The 20063-nt window shown below is 38.7% G+C and overlaps 1 protein-coding gene across 1 annotated transcript in view; it reads right to left on the reverse strand.

The window, feature by feature from the left end:
* Positions 1–3009: 3009 nt before the first annotated feature.
* Positions 3010–20063, reverse strand: part of DKK2 (dickkopf WNT signaling pathway inhibitor 2) — a 44302-nt gene continuing 27248 nt past the window's right edge. Inside the window, exons 2-4 of the mRNA XM_071555116.1 lie at positions 8178–8328; positions 7373–7522; positions 3010–6852 (exon numbers count right to left, since the gene is read on the reverse strand). Coding sequence (XP_071411217.1) covers positions 6602–6852; positions 7373–7522; positions 8178–8328 — 552 coding nt within the window. The 3' untranslated portion in view covers positions 3010–6601. The remainder of the gene's footprint in view (positions 6853–7372; positions 7523–8177; positions 8329–20063) is intronic.

The raw sequence follows: 20063 nt of genomic DNA on the forward strand, positions 1-20063 counted from the left end.
TATGATATGAAGTGTGATGGCAAGATACAATTTAAAGTATCTTGCTGTAAATGGAGATGTGCAAACACAGAAGCAGCAGTTCTGCCTTCCTAGGAGAAGATGCTGAAGAACTGCCACCAGCTTGCCTGTGTTTGCAACGTGCCTTCCCAGACACATGCAGCTTGATTCACATTCTCACTGAAAAATGGAATAACTTCCCAAAGCCTGTAACAGGGTCACCTTTAGGAAGAGTATGAGGTTTTCACTTTTTTTGTCTGTTTTTTACAATACTTTTCTAGACTTTTTTATTTGAAAACTCCTAATTTTTTTCCATCTTGCTTCCTAGTTTAAGGTCTCTGAACATGGGAGCTTCATGGGCCACAGTTTGAAAACTGTTGCAATGTGAGGCAGGGCAATGCTGTGAATTTATTTTCCCTTAGGAATTGTTAATTGAATAATCCCATCTGAAATTTGTGCTTCCAATTATATATGGTAGTAAAAATAGGAAAGATAATAGACCTTTAGCTGTGAATTAGGATGCACTTGTGCTAAGTGCTGTAAAAATACATAGGAAAAGCCAGTCCCAGTACCAGAGGTTTAGACTTCAGAGAGGTAAGTGCAGACTGGTGGGGGAATGAGTAAAACAAAACAATAGAGTCATGACTGCTCAGATAGACAAAGACATTTCCCAAATAATTCTAGATGGATTTTTCTAATGCTTTGGGTGTTCATTGAATTCATTGATGTGATACATTCCAAAATTCCTGGCAAACTTCCTCTAGAACTGCATTACATTTAATGTACCTATATACCTTGATATTTCCATTAAAAATACTGTAATTAAGGAAAGAAACAATATCTGTGAGACCTACACTTTAGAAATTATACTAAATTACTGAGTGTTTCATTAATACTTGATTTTTTAAAAAATGTTTGCAAGCATTTTGAATGAATATTGTTGAATAACACACTCTCAGAAATAATTAGCTCATGAGAAGTAGGAAATGGGAACATATATGCCATAGCAGACACACTGATTTACATTTCACATTTGTTGTCTACTTTTTGGCCAACCTTGATAACAGCAGCATAGAATTACAGTAGAAGTTTTGCCAAGGATCCCAAGACTTTAATTTGTGTCAAGAAATCTTTGTGTGTTAATGATATTTTCTTCAAATCAAAGAAGACAAACCAAAACAAACAAACAAACAAACCAATCAACCAACCTAACAAAAAATCCTGTGCTTCTCAAAATCTTGATTTCCTCTAAAAGATTATTTCCTCTGTTTCAGGTAGCTGGCAGGCAGCAAACCACTTCTAAATCAAACTGTAAGCCGACACTGTAAGAAATGAAGAGTTTATTGGGACCAGACATTTGTAAATAAGTAATTGACTCATGCTATAACAATAAGCAATTCCAAAAAAACTCACAGAGCTGCCAGAATAAACAACTTTGCAATGAGCTCTGTCCAATGCTATATATCCATCAGGGTCAGGCCCCTCAGTGGTGGCCAAAATAATAGCTTTGGGACCAGCTGGAGTTCTGTAAGGCAGAATTTGTCTTCTGCTTTTGCCTATTCCTTCCTACTCTGCAGTCTTCCAGTGAGATCCCCAGGCATGGGCAGGTTCTGAGCTGTAGCAGTGTTGTCTAAACAATATGCCTGAGGTTTGGTGGCAAATGTAAAGCTTCAGGAATTACTGGGATTTAGATACACAGAGAACCAAGGTGAGAGGAATGCTGCTTCCAGGGGACCTAGGCACAACACTTCAGCTTTTGAGGAACCAGAATCTCTGAAAATAGACCTCCCCTCTTTGAGTCATTACTGTGGGGTCATGGCTCAGGAGCAAACAGAACACACTTGCCCTCCCTCTGCTCTTGATAACTGGATGGGTTACCATACAGTCCACTGCTTTTGCAATGGCATTCTAATTACATTTTAAGGTAGCTTTCCCACTGTACCCATCATTTCAAGCTTTGGGCTCGCTCTCACCCTTGCTACCTCCCCCTTCTTCTGTGCTTTCCCCTTACCTGAGACATTGCTGCCTTGAGCAGGTCTGTATAAAGCTGGCAGAGCAGTAATGGGCTGCAGCAGACATTTGCTGCATTTTAGTGACTGAGAGGAATCACATGAAATCGAAGCAGAAACAAAAGGTAAGAATGGATATGGGCTCTGTGTTGTACTGTAAGAACTCTTTAGTAGTGGTGAGCATGTGAGAAACTGTACTAGCTAATAAGGCACTTGAGCTGAAAGCTTCCATTCATCTCAGTGGAACGATAGGATTTAAACAGACCCTGAGACTAACTCCGTTCCTTTGCTCCTGTCTAATGCAGCAAAAGAAAGATGCCATACCTCAGACTGGTGAGGTAGGTAAGAAACCATAACTTTATTACTTGTGTGATTTAAAAACAAAATTGATGACGCCTTTGTGTGCAATGAAACTGTGCCTAGTGCAAAAAATCCAAAGCAACTGCCAGGGACCACAGGTCAAGTTGCTTGCAGGAGGAGGAAGAATTTGTTTTTTCTCCTCCATTGTCGACAGTTATTTTCAGAACATGATTGAAAATCCAAAGAACTAGGTTTCTTTGTTTTTTGTAAGTGTGGTCTTAATATTACATAACTCACTTACCTATTAAGGTTCTGAAATTTAGAGGATAAATCTTAAGACTCCTAAAAGTCTTAGCTTAGCATCATAGTGTTATATGAGTTTCTGCTGGCTTTAACCTTCAGGATATCTTTCTAAAATGGCTTTACTAGAAGGAAAAAAATGGAAGGGATAAAAAAATACAAATTTTTTTTTTTGCTATTGTTGAGACAGCAAGCAGGAAAATCAAAATATGCAGAAAATTACTTCAATTTCCATGAATTATGGTTTAGGTGTCAGATACTGTCAGATGTTAGATGTCAGGTGTTAAAAGTGTTGTTATAGAAGTAAGATAAATCCATTTTAATTGTTTTCATTAAAAAATGTTTAAAATCATAAATACTATGTCACAAACACCATGAGACAAAGCAAATAGTACATTAATAGACATGCACTCACTTTATACTGTAAATCAGAACATGCTAATATAGAGTAGAAATCCGTTATTTTTAGGAAAACTAATAAGAATTTCCAAAGAAAAGTTGCATTGCTGAGGCTATTCTAGGCTAATAGAAAAAGTATTTGAATTGTTCAGCATTAACATCTGTACTTGTGTCATGGCAGCAGATTTCTGAAATGTTACTGAGCCAAAGTCATTCTTAATTCCTGTGATGAGTGACACAGTGAGTGAGAGCAATTATCCCCAAGTTTAGCTGCTCTTTTATTCTCAAACTGATGTATATTTGCACAAAACATTAACTGAATAACTTCTAAGCAACTGAACTTCAGTCTTATGAAACTGCTTGCATGCTACACAGTGCAGCTCTGTGGCTTGGTCTTTGTGGTCTGCAAGGATCTGCCTGTGTCTATTGTTTTTGTTCCCAGATTAAATCTCTGAAGGCTTTGGCCATCTCTGTTGAAGCCATTGGGCTTTGAAAATGCTCACAACTTTATACTGTTGATGTTAAAAGTGTTAAAATTTTTAAAGGGCTACCCACCAAATATTGTAAATAACAGTAGGTAAACCTTCTCTTTTCATACAAACACTAGTGCAATTTGGAGACAATTCCATCCTCCAAATGTACATCTGTTTGAGTTAAGGGTTACCAGAAAGAAGTCACAAGGATATCAAGACCATTGCACAATAACCACAGACATTCTTTTGCAATATTTATTGAGCTCTGCAGGAGTTTTCCTGGGATCAAAACTTGGATAGTTTTAGTAACAGTATTTTCAGTCATGTCACACGGGTTGTTTCATGTTATTAGAGTTGAATGCTGTAATTTGGCATTTCAGAATTGGTAGTTATAGATTTTGCAGCAGTACATTTCCATGCTGTAACCTATAGCAAAATGCTGTGTAATTTGAACATCACCTTTATCCATCATGAGTTCCTCTAATATGTGTTACTATCCAGGAAATGTGTCTGGACACCTTTCCTTTTTAACCTGGTTGATTTTACATTACACAACCAGGTGCATTATTTTCTAAATGTATTCTTGAGTGTTTGGGTGTAAACCAACCCAAGAGAAACCTGTGGATAGTTGTCACTTAAGCCAGTTTTATAAAAATGATGCATGAGGATTTTTAAGATCCTTCCTGTGTTTTACCAAAACTCAGCCTACACAGTGCTCGGAGACACAATCAGATGCTTATACTTGCATAGCTAAAATATATGATTTTTCTTCAACTGATTTGCATGTTTTTTCCAGAAAGAACTATTCTTTTTAAGCAGCAGGTAAGGAAAAGAACTCGGGTGAAATATTTGGGGAGGAATGGGAAAGAACATTTAATATATTTAATCTTATTATACATTTTTCTACATTAAAGTCAACAGGCTGCAAATATATTTTGCTACAAAGCTTTGTGTAAGAAATATCTCTATAAGAAAATACATCTCATTAAACATTTCCTGTAAATAAATTATCCCAAATAGCTATGTTCTGCAAGAAGAAAATGGGGGGTAGGCCAATGATAGGAAGAGATAAAAATTGCCGAGACCCCATTTCTGCAAACCTCTTGCTCATTCTGGGTTTCATTTTCTTTTATACATAGTGACAATGAGAGCAGTAGAGTTCCTCTGCTGAGCATGTGCTGTGTCAGTGTAAATAGAACTTGCAAAATTGCTTCCTGGAATTTTTTAGTATCTTGAAATTTCTGAGCTTTTTTCCTGTTCCAGTTACACTGGAAAAACTCCTAAATACGCCAAGTTGTGATGATAGGACTCCACGATAAAATTCTGAGACTATTAAAAACAAAAGCCCCTGTCTCTGAGCATCCCTTTAGCTCAATAAAAACTAGCTCCAGTAGGGAAAAAGGTGTGTGCAACACTCTTCTTTTTCAGACTCTTATGAAAGATAAGGGAACGTAGTTGGGGTCTATGTTCCAGTTATGAGGGCTGAGTCAAGTGGTGTAGCTAAGCTATGGTTTTAAAGCATGCCACTGGTGGAAAAAGGCATCAGCTAATGGTGACAGGGTCTTCAAAGTTAAACTGCATACTGGTCTACCCCTGTTATTCAAGACAGAATAAACAGAAAAGTCCCACTCTATTACACAGAACATGAAAATGCGTAATTATAAATGGGTAATTACAACTTAGCAGTAGGTCAATTATAGAATCAGACTTCTTTAAAGTAATATTAGTCTCTTTACCAGAGTCTATACAAAGGAACACTTGCAAATAAGTAAAACTGAAAAGTTCTCATTGAAAAGACCTGGGAGACAAGTCAGAGGACAGAGGCTGTCCTTTCTTAAGCAGTACACAAACAATGTAGGATCAACAGCTGTTTCTACAGTCTATGTACTTCGATCATTCCTGGCAGAACACTCCAGAATGAGAGCACACCAAGTTCAGGCAGAATACATGCTGGAGGCCAGTATGCTGTGACATCACATGATGTTTAACAAGTCATTTGTGATTACACCATCTTCTTACATCCTTTTCTGCAGGAGAGGAGGTGCTCACAAGACCCAGCTCCTTTTTCTTTGCTGTCTCTAAGCTCAAATTCATTATACTGCTGCAGAGTGCCATCAGTAGCCAGTTGTTACAATGTAAAAATTTGAGTTTGTAGCAGTATGCTCCAAACACTGCAACAAATGTCGATATCATCTGTTATAACAGCAACAGAGGAACAACTTCTTAGCTCTTCATGTTAGGCACTTCAACACTCTGCTATTTCCTATGGAAATGTCTATAAAGCAGGAATGCTTAGGTAAGGCAAGTGTATTTAGGAGTAATGAGGAACTGCCTGTATATAGTTCTGGATTCAGCATGCACACATATTTGCCTCTTCTGCTAACCCAATGTGTATTAGCAGTGAACTAAGGCAAATGCAAGTGTTTAAGTGCCATACTATGACATTGAACTACATAAAGCATTTCAATTTACCCATGTATTGGAAAAAAACCCTGTTTTAAATGCCTCCTCTTAGAGAAACTGCTCTCTCTTGAAATTTTGAGATGGCAAGATTTTACCTCCTTCATAAGGGCCTGCAAAACATAGCACTCTTGTCCTGCAGAAGTGCTTTCTCTGCTGAAGTGTCAGCCCTGAATGACAAGGGCATGTGGACATTCACAGTAATTTTATTTCCATTTCTTACACGTGCAATGTGCCCAATCATGTGTTGATAGATGAGTCATTCTGGCATGCACTGCTTCCTATAGGAGTACAATGTATACAATTTATTTAGCAGTCATTACCACACCAGAAACTCAATGTAGCCCTAGCACTGAACCCCTGAAACATCACGGGGCAATACAGCAAGGTAAGTGACATTCATTTCCCCTCTACTTGTTTGCATACTAGCATTTCCCACAAACTGTAGAAGTTATTTACAGAAGAACTGGGCAGTAGGCGAACTCCAGCTACACTTGTGTTTACCACCAGCTCAAAAAGAAATGCATTTCATGTGACTTCTACTCCTACTCTAACTGTTACTTAGCCATTCTGCTTTCATTTGCAGTCCTCTTTTTCCACCATGCCCTAATGCATTAAACACAAAAAGCCACAGTCAGTTAATACTGTCTTCCCAATCCTCATTCAGATTTTCTGGCACACATGAAGTCTTGATTTAGAAGAGGAGGTCGCATCTTTCCATACTTTACATGACAGCCCCTTGGCACAGTCACATCGTTGGAAAATCTCCAGTCCATGGGACCCTTTCTTGCGCTGTTTGGTGCACACCTCCCCCTGATGCAGCACAGGCTTGCAAATTTTGGTCCAGAAATGGCGAGCACAGCAGTGTCCCTCAATACAGTCTGATGACCGTAGGCAGGGATCGCCTTCGTGTCCTAAAAAGAGCAACCAAACTATTTTACTATTTCATGGGAAAACAGGAAAGTACAGATGGAGTGTGGACTGATGCAAATAAAACCCAGGAAAAGGATATTTCCATGTATTGCTATTTGAAGGATGTAAGCACAAAAGAAGATATATGAATCAGGAAGGTTACAGTGGGGAATTAATGAGACCTATCGTAAGATCCAGTAAGGAGAAATGCAGCTAAAGAATTGTAAGCAGAATTACAAGTGGTCAACTACATGGCTGTTACATGTGCATGTCTTCCACAACTGATAAAACAGATTGTCAGTCCACATCTGATACAGAGGAGAAAGCAGGTGCTGTTTAGTCACAGGAACTGTTGGTTGACATTACATCACTTTCTGAGTCATGCTCTGAATTTTCACAACAGATATTCAGTCCCTGTGACATTACTTTGCCTATTTCTGGTTTGCATTGCTGTATCTTAAGAGCAACAGCATGATTCTTGACATGAAGGAACAAAGCAGTGTAGTCCAAATGTGATCTCACCTTTTATGTGTGACAGCTTGGAGCGTGGCCTCCCTAGGCTGTGCCATCCTAAATCCTTGCTAGCATAATGACCATTCTTCTTGTTGCGTGGCCCTTCTAGAGCAGGGATGTGGGGTGTAAGGATGCTTTCAGTTACTGGTATACAAATACCTGCAAGGAAAAGACAGTCACTCAAAGACCTGAATATGAGGAAAAGCAACTGAGAGTCATAACTGATCAGGATGAGGGCTATGAAAGCACTGTGGCTTGGCCTTAATGATGCGCAGCTCTAATCACGTGATCGTCTCTGACTCCTAGCACTTAGCTTCAGGCCAGATCTGCTTCATCACTGTCAAACAGTCTCCTTGTCACTCTGACTTTATAGTCTGAGCACTGAAGACTTCCTTGTAGACTCTCCAGTCTCCAGAGGACAGTGTGGGAATGCAAACAATATGGTTGTAACTCTGCCCAGGGAGAGCAGATCAAGGATTCCTCAAGTCCCTTTTTCTTCCTTAAAATGTGGCTTCTGTGCAGCCTCCCAGTGAATCAAATCACATTGAATGTAGAGTTGTGATTACAGGCAGGAGAAGCATTTTTGGGTTTTCCCATCACAAAATGTGAAAAGATGTGGTAGTGCATAAGCCCTAAACATAGAAGTACTATTAAAGAAAGGTGGAGTGGAATGAAGTAGAAAATTAAGTATTCTTAGTTTAGAAAGAGAAGTGCCATCACCCAGAAAAAAAATACCATTGCTGAGAACACCTGGAGAAATAGATGCTATCAAAATGCTGTTTTTATGAGTGCAAACCAGGAAATGACTCTATACCGTTATTGCAGCGGTTCCCAGGGCAGCACATGCCATCTCGGTGGCAGCGCTTCTTCTTCCTCCGGCACATCATGCATGCAGACATTGCTTGATGAGGACTGTGGCAGTATCGGCCCACCTCACATTCCTTATCATTAGTGCAAGGGTAGGCCTGGGGGGTAAAACAAAGGTTTAAAGTGAAGAACTCCTTTCTGCAAGGAATGTATGCAGCCCTTAAAAAACCAACCCAACCCAACCCAACTCAAGCAAGCAAACAAAAACCAACAAAACCTCCAAACAAAGAAACCAATAGTTGAAATAACCATTCACTGGAGCTAGGAAATACAGCTAGGGATGCTTCACTGTTGCCTCAGAGCAGTCTTTAAGCTCATACTACTGATAGTCATCAGCTTAAATAATAAGAGAGATAAAACCAGCTCACTCATGGTTTCATCTTTCCTTGCCACAAATACAAGTTGGCATAAGAGATCTCGTATTTTTTTGTGGATTCTGACCTCTGATTCATACACAAGATCCACAATAAAGAATCAATAGAGCCACAAAATCAGTAAAAATACTGAAACCAACCTCACAGTAGGTAACATTTTGTTTTAAACTCCAAGGAGGCATTTTTCCTTTGACAGTTTTCAAACACACTGATTGATAATAATTTCACTGTTGTCACAGTGAATATCTGCATCACATTTGTAAAAATGTCTCCGCAACAGCACTCTATCCCCACTGGCCCACATCAGTGGGATTCCTTGAAAGTGAATAAACATCAGCAGTCAGCATTTTACTTTGGTAATCTTTACTTTGCCTGTGGTCTTAGTATAGTCCTTACACTTGCCACCTGCTGAAAAACACCCTATGGTATGCAGCATGGAATATATTATAGAGCACAAAATGCCTTGTATATATAATTCCCTGCAAGCAGATACATGTGTATGCAATTCTTCCATATTTACCAAAAACAGCATTAACCTACAGGAAAACTGACTTTAAAGAAAAAATGTGAAAGGACTGCATTCTCCCATAAAGAGAGAAAGAAAAGTTTGTGCCTACAAAAGGAAAAGACATGATGCTTGAAGGAATTGTAACAGCAGACACAGTCACATTCCAGAATCCCTTCTGCTGATTCCTACACAGCTACAACTGTGCTATCTGTCTGAATCTAATTTGACTGCCTATTAAATTAATCATAGATTTCGGTTTTCCATGCCTCAAAATTATACTTGAGGAATTTGTTTAGATATAAAAGATGACAATAACTTTTGAGCACTTTCTGGAAAATTATCTTTACACTTCCTCGACTGATTTTCTCCAGTATTTTAAATATATCAAACTATTGCTTTTACTGTTTACAAAAATCATTCTTGCAATTAATTGTTCTCCCCAAACAAAAATCTCAACTGATTAATTTTCAGAGTAGGATGATTACTTTTGTAATAATAATATTTTAAATCAAGGTTTGATTATATTGTCCTCAGAAAAGAAAAACTTTGAGGCCACCAATAATTTGCTTTGAAAAATGTTCTTTCAGATGGAGAAACTCTTGTTTCTCTATCTTTGTGCCATTCAGTTGAGAATCACAGAAGAAACAAGAGGTTCAATAAGAAAACCAAGCAAGTTCCTCTAGTGAAGGGGAAACCATGCCATTTTCCATGTGACTTCATGAGTTGCTTTCTTTGTTAAAATTTACTTTACAGTACCAAAAGTGCTGGCTTGATATTTCCCAAGTGTGGTTGCCTCATTAATATGTGCCTTTGAGAATGATTCCAAGGTGCAGCTGTTTGGAGTGATCTGAAGTAGATTTAATTCTTTCTCCCTTAAGAACAAACTTTTCTTCTTGAGTTCTTCCTCAAGAGGATGAACATCAAAGGAAGTCAGATCTTGTAAGGTACAGGTATCAATGAAACATAATTGCAAGCTCTCACCTTTTTGGTTCTGGTAAGGCTAAAGCACTCTCCCCTCAATCTCATCACTACTTTCCCTCATTTTTCCATAAAAAAATAAATAAAAATTATTTAAAATTTATGATACAGTTACCATAAAAGTAAGACTTCCTTTACTTAAATGATAGCTTAATAATCTAAGGATCTTATGATGCAAAAAAAAAAAAAGGGAATTTTACATAGACTTCGGCATGGTTATACTGAGTTTGGAAAATACTAACTTTGCTAGCTGGGGAAAATGCAAATAAAAAACAGATGGACTAGCTAAAATCTGGAGATGAAGGCATTTTAGACCCTTGTCTGTCATCAAGACCTTCATAACCACATCTTTTTTCCAATATGGGCATGTGGTATACACCTGCAACTTGTCAGCAAGAAGCCTACTTGCAGTTTTATTTTGGTTCCTCAAATAGCTTTTTAAAAAGAGAGTTCCCTGATTCTGAATGGTGCTAATGAATGCTCTCACATACCATATCTAGCTATTGTTTTACTTTTGGCTTTTAAGCTGAGTGACATGTAAAAGGTATTTTAAGATAAGCATCTGATTGTCAACTCTAAGGTCTGTCTTTAAGAATGGTAAAAGTAACAAAAGACAACTTGACATTTAAAATTGCTAATGAAAGTGACACAACTCAGCTTTTATTCCCAATCTAGAATCCATTCCTAAACAAGGATGATACTTTTTAAATTAAAAAAAAGGCAAAAATACTGGCCTACCTAAGCCAAATAACTACAGCACATTAAAAATAAAATTGTGTTACATGTAGCTCAGAAAACAACTAGCAAGTCCATTCAAAACCCCAAAAGGCCAGCAGCCAGCCAGCTACATGAAAAACCCTCTTCCAAATAACTGATGCCATCAACTGTCTTGATCTTCCAAAACCACCGTCGATCGATAACCTCACTATCAGCCACAGGGAGCTTGAAACAAAAATGCCTGCATAGCCTTGTGCTTTTCCTGCTCCCTAGACATTAAATGGATTAATTCCCACTCCAAGCAAAGTAATTTCTATCTCTGTGTAGCATTCATCATTAAAACACAAAAATGAAACAGAATAATATAGTGTGTGCATAGACTTGGCTAACAGGAGAGAAAATGCACCCACAATTGTGCCATTGTTGGCAGTTGCTGAGCTAGTCTGGGCATGCTTTTTTTAAAATAGAGGATAAAGAAAACATATTGGTAAAAAATGTACATGCATAAGTCAAGGCTTTCAAAATCTCCTACATAGTGCCTTGGACACAGTCTTTACATTTAGAGAATTGCAGAGAACATTTCCTATATTGAACACACAGACACAGATCAGTCCCAGATGGAGAGGGAAAAAGCAAGCTGTAAACCAGCTCTACTTCCCCAGCAATGAGAATTAATTCTATAAGGCACATCATCCCTTCACATTCTTAAGCTATACATATCATTTTCTGGTTGTAAATCTCTATCCACTAAACACAGCTTTGATATCATGGGAAACCAGATGAAACAGAGATAAAATATGTAGCACTCCCTGAAGCTGCATTTAAACAATCTTAATTAATTTTTTTATCTCAGATTACAGGCAATCAAGTAATCCGCAGCATGACATAAACTAGATTTGCCTGTGGTAAAGAGTCAAATTTTCAGAATGTGTTGTCTGATTAAGAGCATTGTTTACTGACATGTTTTTTCCTCAGTCATTCCACTTCCTTCTGTATCTTTGTATAAAAGATTATGTTGAGTGCTTGTCCAAAAACTTACACCAAAGACACACTGGGTTTTATTGCGATGTTGGAGGATTCAGACTAGATATTGATATGGTGCCACTCATGCTGTGCATGATGCTGATGATGTGCTGCTGTTGTCTGTATCAGTCCACCAAGACTAACCTTTGCCAGGCAGATCAGAGCAACACAGAAACATTAAACTTTTCTTTTTGAGAGAGAGAACATGAATATCCCTTCCTTCCCTCCCTGAATTTATAGTCAAAATTCCAAGAGTACATGACAGAAATACTCAAAATTATGCAGGGGACAGAGAAGAGAAGTTGGGGATTTTTATAGTTGAGAGAGTCTTCCAGGCTAGTGAAGATCTTTTTAACTTCAAATGGAGGCTGAGTAAACTGACTTTAGATTTTGTGACTAAATGGGTAATGTCATTCCCATGACTTGAGAAATGTGCAGCAGTGAGGTTTATGTCTGCATTTGTCTTCCCCTTTTGCTAGAGGTGATCTCACTTAGCACCTTTTCTCAGTGCAATGTGATTTTCTTGCTATTTTTCTTGGAATTATTTGCTATCACACATATTTTATATGAATCACGGAGTTTCACTGCAAGCTGTAGCAATACTAAGTGGCAAGACTTGTGCTAAGCCAAATAGTTTGAGTCTCTGTGTCTTTCACTATAAACACAATGGAGAAGCACTCCAGGGTGAGAGTAAGACAGACATTATAATGTGCTGAAGGGTGAGGAGACTGATGGCAGACATACTTCGCTGAGCTTTGGGAGATAAGGTCTTGAATTTCAGCATGACCTCCAGCAAATATTTGAAGACAATATTCCCAGCCAGTTTCTTAGTCACCAGGCTCTCATTTGTTGATATTATGATGTTTCATTTGTTTTTATGCTGAAGCTGCCCCCCGCCATACAACAAACTATGTCAGTGAAAAGCAGCAAGAGCTACTGGCATTTTTACCTATGTTGTGTCATCACTTAACCAGCACAAGCAGTGTTAGACACTGCTGGCTTCAGAATCACCTTCAATGCTGAGAGGGAGGAGCTGTGCCTAAATAAGTGTTTTGGTGGAACAACTATCAGTAGTGACTTCCCCAGAAGCAGTTAACTTAGGGTTTTTAAACACATCATAAAGTCCAAGTGTAGAGTCTGTCCTGGCAGGAGGTCATGGCTGCCACCACTCCCAGCAGAAGAAACAGCATGGAGGTTGTTCATAACCCATTCAGTGTGGATGCAGAGCAGCACTCAGTGACAACTGAAGTCTCACATACCACAAAAATGACAGTATCACTGCACTTATTGTATTGACATTCCACCAGGTTTGATGCAAACAATCATCCCATGATGATACTGGGCACTGAGCTGAAGAACAGGAGAAAAGCCACAACTTGTTGTACAGACAGAAAGTAAGAACTTTACAGAGCTATCAGGTCAAACCATCACCTTTTCTCGCTTGGCGAAGAGGCAATAGCTACTTTGAAATGGTGGGACAAGAAAATCAACACATACAATATACCAGGAATGTTCTTGCTTCATAGGTACCAGTGAATTAGAAATCAAGTTTAGGCTGCTACTCAGTCTTGTACATACTATCACTAGTCATTAATATCCTGTACAAATACCTGTGCCACTAGGTTGTGCTACCACATACAACAGAAATGTCTTTTTCTGCTGTCAGAATAATCTTGTACATTCACACCATGCCTGAGAGACAGCAAATGAATTGGTACTGCAACTCAGTCTAATACTCACTTGTTACTTAAGGAAAAAATTTTCATTAATTATAGTTCAGTAAATTTTAAAATAAGGACTCTAAAGAAGGTGTAAGCTGACCTCTCTACAGCCAATATGCTAGCTAGAGGATCAAAACTGTCCTGAACTGTAGGCAAGAGGACAGATTTTCCAACCTCTACTTAAGAGATGAACAATAGATCTTGTTTGCCCTTTAGTCTTGGGCATATTGCTTAATATTCCTCAGCCATCAGGCACAATGAAGCAACCAACTAGCTCAATCATGGTGAGAGTCTCTCCCTTCCATCCTGCTTTGGACAGGACAGAACAATCTTTTTGAGCAAGGACTTGGTCCCCACAAAGCAAGCATATGAAATAGCCACAGGGGTGCCATGTTTTCTTTTGCTTTACTCTTTCTCTAAAGAATTAGTCGTCCAAAATAAAAGCATGCCAATTAATTAGGAAATGCAAACATATGCTATAGCCAAATAGCCTGCTGTCAAAACTAACTCCAAAGAATGCAAGTAATTGTTTGGCTCCCAAGCTGGGCCTGATTCTGAGCTGAGATCTCAGATTTGTTTTGGCTTTTAACAGATCAACATTGGTAGGACAGTTGCACGCAACTGGAGAGCTAAAGGAATACATCACATGTGAGATTTGTCCCACTTGGCTCTTAGAAGACAGAATAAAGATCCTATCTATGAAAGTCAAAGAGAAGACCTAACATGATCTCACAGCATACAAACCTTGGTAACAATGGAAATAAGAGAACCACATGAATGTGATAAAGCCAAATGGAATGGGTAAGAAGGGTATTCAAAGCTTCTTAATAAATGAACAAACAAACTCCTAGTTCTTTGTGAGTTGGAGGTTTTTTCCCTGCAAGGCAATTGAACTACTACTGAGATGACTTCTCAGGTGTACCTAGAGAAATCCACATCTAACTGACAAGCTTCAGCCTGACTTTCTCCTAGATGCTTAGGAAACATGTAGGTTAAGATGTGGATGAGAAATGACTGTTATTTACTACTATTTTATTATTAATCCCAAATGAAAAAAGAGTTTATCAGAAGCCATCTGGAGCCATGCAGTTTTCCCACAGCACTGCTGATGTTGCTCTTTTCTATTCTTAGCTCAACATAGGCATAGATGATAGAGCGAGGGATCTCGCTGTGCGCAAGCAGAAAGCCATGTTTAATTTATCCCACAGAGGAAATCGTGCTGTGCTCTCAGACAGCTCCAGACAAGGATCCTGTCTCAGACTGAGAAACCAGAAACTCTCAACTCTCAGTGACTGCTCTGGCACAGACCATTCCTGACAGCAAAACTCACACTAGTTACAATGAAACAGATTTACTTCTTTCAGTTGCCTGTAACAAGTTTAATGATCCACTTTTTCTGACTGAACCTCCTTCTGGTTATAATAATGCACCTATGATGCACTTCTCTGACAGACCCAGAGAGAAAAGCACCTTCTTCAGCCTCTAGTTAAGCACAAGCACTTCCTTCTAGAGATAAATTATTTTTAACTCTTCAACTTAACACAACACTGCTGTTACATGAGGTCTGATTCACAGAGTGCTACATCATGGATGCATATACCACAGCTTCCAAAGATCATTCCTTCAAACTGTGGGGATAATGGCCCCAGAAGACTGCATTATTAAACAATAAATAGTCATGTTTCAAAGTAATTCTCAATCCACTGCTAGACCACCAGGGAAGGAACATTTCTAAAATGTGCAGTAGTCCAAATGTCATGATTTGCTAGAGCCAAAGAAAACTCAGATCTTAACAACCAGAAAACAAACCTCACTGAGGTCCCTCTGAACCACTCCCATGGGTCCTGTCTCAGATTTTCCTTGTCCCAACAATAATGGCATGGAAAAATAACATGTAGCTAGGCAGTTGTGCAGGGAGCTGTGCTCAGGAGGAGTGTGTCGCTGCATCTGGTAGAAAGACAGTCAAACACTTTCAAATAAACAGAGGAGCTGTATTTCCCTGTTTCATGCAGTGTTAGTGTGAGTGACAACTCAGTGCAACAGAAAAAAACATCCAATGACTTTTCCTGAATTAAATTTCACTCCCACTCTGATCTCTCAGCCCACATGATGGATTTCAACAAATATTTTAGGTCTAGAGCAGAACCTCTTATTCAACAGATTCTTTTACACCTTCTCTTACAGAACTATCTACATTTGGTGTCTTACTGGGAAGAGGTATTATCTGTTAAAAGCTGGCCTTGGCTTCAGAAGGACATATGGAGGAAGGTAATCTGAAAGACTGCAAGTGGATCAATTAAATTCCTGCATAGATACTACCATATCAACTAAATTTGCTTTAATTTAGTGCATTTTACATGTGACATGAAAGTATAAACTCAAGGTTTAATGCACTTAAATTCAACTTACATGTTTATTCAATTTAATTCACCTTCAATTCCTCATCTACATGAAATCTGAGTTATATTTCCAAATAAACTTAAAGGCCAGCACACTGTGCCCAATATATGTACAGATGTATATTGTCTATATCACAGAACAGCATCCAACTGTCTCCAGAACACATAGTATACATTGTCCACCTCAAGGCAGCACAGTCTCGAATCTTCCTATTCTACCCCATCTTTAAGGCAAATTTATCAACTTTAAATCCATATTGGCATTACCCTGCTAAGTCCTGCCACCTCAAAGGAAGCATATTATGTTTTCTGACCCACACATAGTGCACATTAGCAGGAACACTCAGGTTCTGCCCCTCCACATCATATCATGACCATGAGATTACACAGCAGTGTTTTCTTCTCAACCTTTGGAAAGACCATGAGCCACCTATATTGCTTGATTTTGAAGGTGGCTTCCTGCTCCATAGAACTGAAGACATGATTGCAGAAGGTGCAAAAATTTGGGGAACAGTCAGTTTGACCTCAAATTTTGCAGACTCTATCTCAATATGTATGATTCATATTGTCTGGGGAACTATCAGCAGCAGCATTACGATAGAGTGTCAAAACAATCTTAGGTAATCTTTGAAATCAAAATTGTAGTACTAAATCAATGCAACAGGAAGCCACTAGGTCTTGATTTTACGTCATTTTCAAGTGCATCACTAAAGGCTGCTCAAAGGATAAAGGTTTGCTAAAATGCACTTTGTTTGATGTCCAGCATTTTCAGCAGACTGCTCTTGCCCTTTTATTTCTGCCTTTCCCCCACCCTTTTTCTGATGGTTTTGCTATTTAATTTTGTCTCCAACTGGCTATTTATCATCTGTTCCAGGGTGAGATTCGCCTAGCTTTTTGATCAACATGTTTACTACAATGGGTGAACAGTGCTTTGCCAAAACCAGTATTCTTTCTGGATCTATTAACTATAGAAGTATGGAGGTTTTTATTAATCTAAGAATACTACCCAGTAAAACAGCTAGAAGGTCCTATGGCTCCTAAAGTACTAGGCATTAAACCAGAGGTAGATACTCAGATGTCGTGGTTGCATGTAGAATAACACTGCTGGGAACTGGCAGCAAGTTATTGTTTAACACCTGGGTCTGAACATGCCCAAATCATGACACACTTTCAAAGTGGAGCTTTTATTGAGAGCCATCTCTGCACACATGTATTCATAGCCAGAAAAACGAGATGACAGGTTTACCTTCTTTTTTATACCTACCAAACAAGTAAACTATGTTTGCTTTTAAACATTCACAAAATCTAGAAAAATAAGGGAGAACACCTGTCTTACTGAAGTCAGTGCAAAAACTCTCTTTTGTCTTCTGCAGGTCACAGAGAGAGAATACTCTCAGGTTATAAACATTCGTGCAGCATCTGCTATTCTCACCCTGGAAGTTACTCTTAGGTATTCCTTGCAGAATACACTTTACATTGCAGATTACATTAAACATTCAAGACACCATTTTTCAAAGTGCACTTTCTCTGGTTCTCATATTTAAAAGGACAGACCTGAAAACATGAATTCATGTCAGCTAGAGACAGCCAGATGCCATATGTCTCAGAAGGATGAACTGCAGTCTTCACCTCAGCAGACTGCTGACTGCAATCTAACATTGTTACCAAATGTCAGTGTTATTGACTCCTTCCCTGATGGTCATTTATGTGGAAACACCTGGCTCATATGCCTCTTTCAATTCCCAGTTTTTTCTCTATGCAACAGAAACCACCACTGTCATTTGATATTCTGAACATCTTCCCTCTTTTCCTGTTCTACATGAGCTCCTCTGCAACATGATGGCTATGACTGTTCCATGAGAAGGGGAAGTGAGAGGGCCCAAGTCTTTTGAACTCTAAAGCACCTACAGAGAACTGAAATCAGGTTATCAAAAATCAGTCAGTTCAGACTTAATATCAGAACAAACAAACAACTTTGGGGCACCCGCACCAGCTTCCCTTCTCCAGTCTCATACACCACAGAGGATTCAGAGATGGGGCTACAGAAGCCCATGAGTTTTAAGGAAAAACAAAGAAAAACATAAGGTAAATAGTTCTTCAGGTTTTACAATTGGTCTGCATGAGTGAGACTGAGAAATAGGATGAGTCAATAATGCAACTTGTTACTTTCTTTTTTGTAGCAACTGGAAGAATTACAATACGGGTATGTGGCTCCTCATCCTGACTCATTCTACAGGCAGTTATGCTTGTATGAGGAGCCAGCAGTACTTATGCAATGGGACTACCTGCAAAAACACAACTGTCCTGGAAAAGTGCTTGGTCACATCCCCCTGAGGGCACAGACAACCTCTGTGAAGTGCTTAGACTGATATTGCTGCTTGCCTCATTCCTCAGTAAGAGTAAAATGAAAAATTTTAATACTAGGCTATTAAGGCAAATTATCACAGTTTACTCAAAGAAGGCCAAAGATGACAGAAAGGGAAAGGACCCCTAACAGCTTCATTAAAAATGTCATTGTACTCTTATTATATGATTAAGTTAGAGCTGCCTACCAAAATTCAGCCTGTGGTAAATAACATAGCAATCAAGGTTTCAACACTATTTACCCTTTTTCCCCTTTTCTTTTAAAATGCTCCTGGTTAATTTTGCACAAACAAGAAAACATGAACAGCACAGCAAGGCAAGAATAACTTGTGAGTAAAACCAGATGACCACTAACATATTTACATAGTGTAATGACTTCACTATTAATTCAAACAAACCCAGACCCCAATTCTCAGAAGAGAGAGCTGAGCACATGCAGTCCAGGAGTCAAGAACTGGGTGGCTTCAGACTACATTTATGTCTGCAGCCCCTGAGTTAGCAGAGACTGCTCTTGGTTTCAGTCGGCAATAGTCACTGAGGGACCATCTTTCATTCCAGACGTTGTGCTCCAACTACACCCTCTTCTCGATCCTATGGGCCTCTTTCCATTTTAAAGCAAGACTTCCTTCTGTGCTAGGTACCATAATACAGAAGAGACAGAACAGTAGGATTTCAGAAAAAAAAATTAGAAAAAAAAAAGTGTAATTTCATAGAAATAAAAGACAAAAGAAAGGGGAAAAAAATCCAGACTCACTATAGGGGATAGTCAGTTCTTGATAGGTGTAGCCAAACAAAACAAAACAAAACAATAAAAAAACCCCCAAAAAACTCAAAACAACATCCCCCAAGAAAAAAAAACTTCAAAGAAAGAGAAATAATCCTACACAATTTCTGAATTAAGTCAAAATGGATATTGTCCTGTTCTAGTCATTCTCAGCATGCAATTACCTAGAATTAACACTGAATTAACTGTAAATCTGTTCTCAACCCTCAAAACTAGCTGTTCTGCAGCTCAGACTTGTATCCTATCCTCTCAGCTTATGTTTTCAAGCACTCTCTTCTTGTCTGAAAAATAATGTTCTTTATGTGGAGTTATGGAATCTCTTCTTTGTTCCTAGATGTCTTGGATGTTGGTCAACAAAAAGTCATTAAGAAGTTTAATGCTCTATGCTTGGCACTACATCAGACTGAGAGCATTTCGTTGTAACAGCCTTTGGAATAAATACCCATTAAAGGCGTTATTTTTCCTTATACTGGTCACCCACACTTTATAGTGGGTGGCCCTTTCATTTATCCCATTACTGTATTTCCACTTCTAAAGTTAAGCCAGATGCAGCAACCTGATACTATTTTTTCGTTCACGCAACTTTATTGTAATGAAAACTTCCGTGTATATCTGATACTTAATAGGAAAGGCAAAGAAACAGAAACCATGGTAATGTTGCACCACCTTCTTGACAACTTTTATTCTGCATGAGTTGGAGTCTCCAGAGCATGGCAAGCTTCGTTAGTAAGCATTTTTCGTGTTTAAATGCCTCAGAGTGCAAACATACTGTCAGCCCTTATCTGAACTCCTCTTGTTGGTATTACTTGCACTATAACCTTGCCCAGAGGCAGTGACTAGGTGCTATGCTTTCTTAAAATTCTACATGATCAGTTCTATTTGCTAGATAGCCTACATATGTAGGACCAACAAAGGCAGAAAAGATTTTAAGGGTTTTATTTCATTGATTTTGTCTGCCTTTTGTT

This window comes from Pithys albifrons, chromosome 5 (assembly GCF_047495875.1).
Source record: "Pithys albifrons albifrons isolate INPA30051 chromosome 5, PitAlb_v1, whole genome shotgun sequence".
NCBI classification, from domain to species: Eukaryota; Metazoa; Chordata; class Aves; order Passeriformes; family Thamnophilidae; genus Pithys; species Pithys albifrons.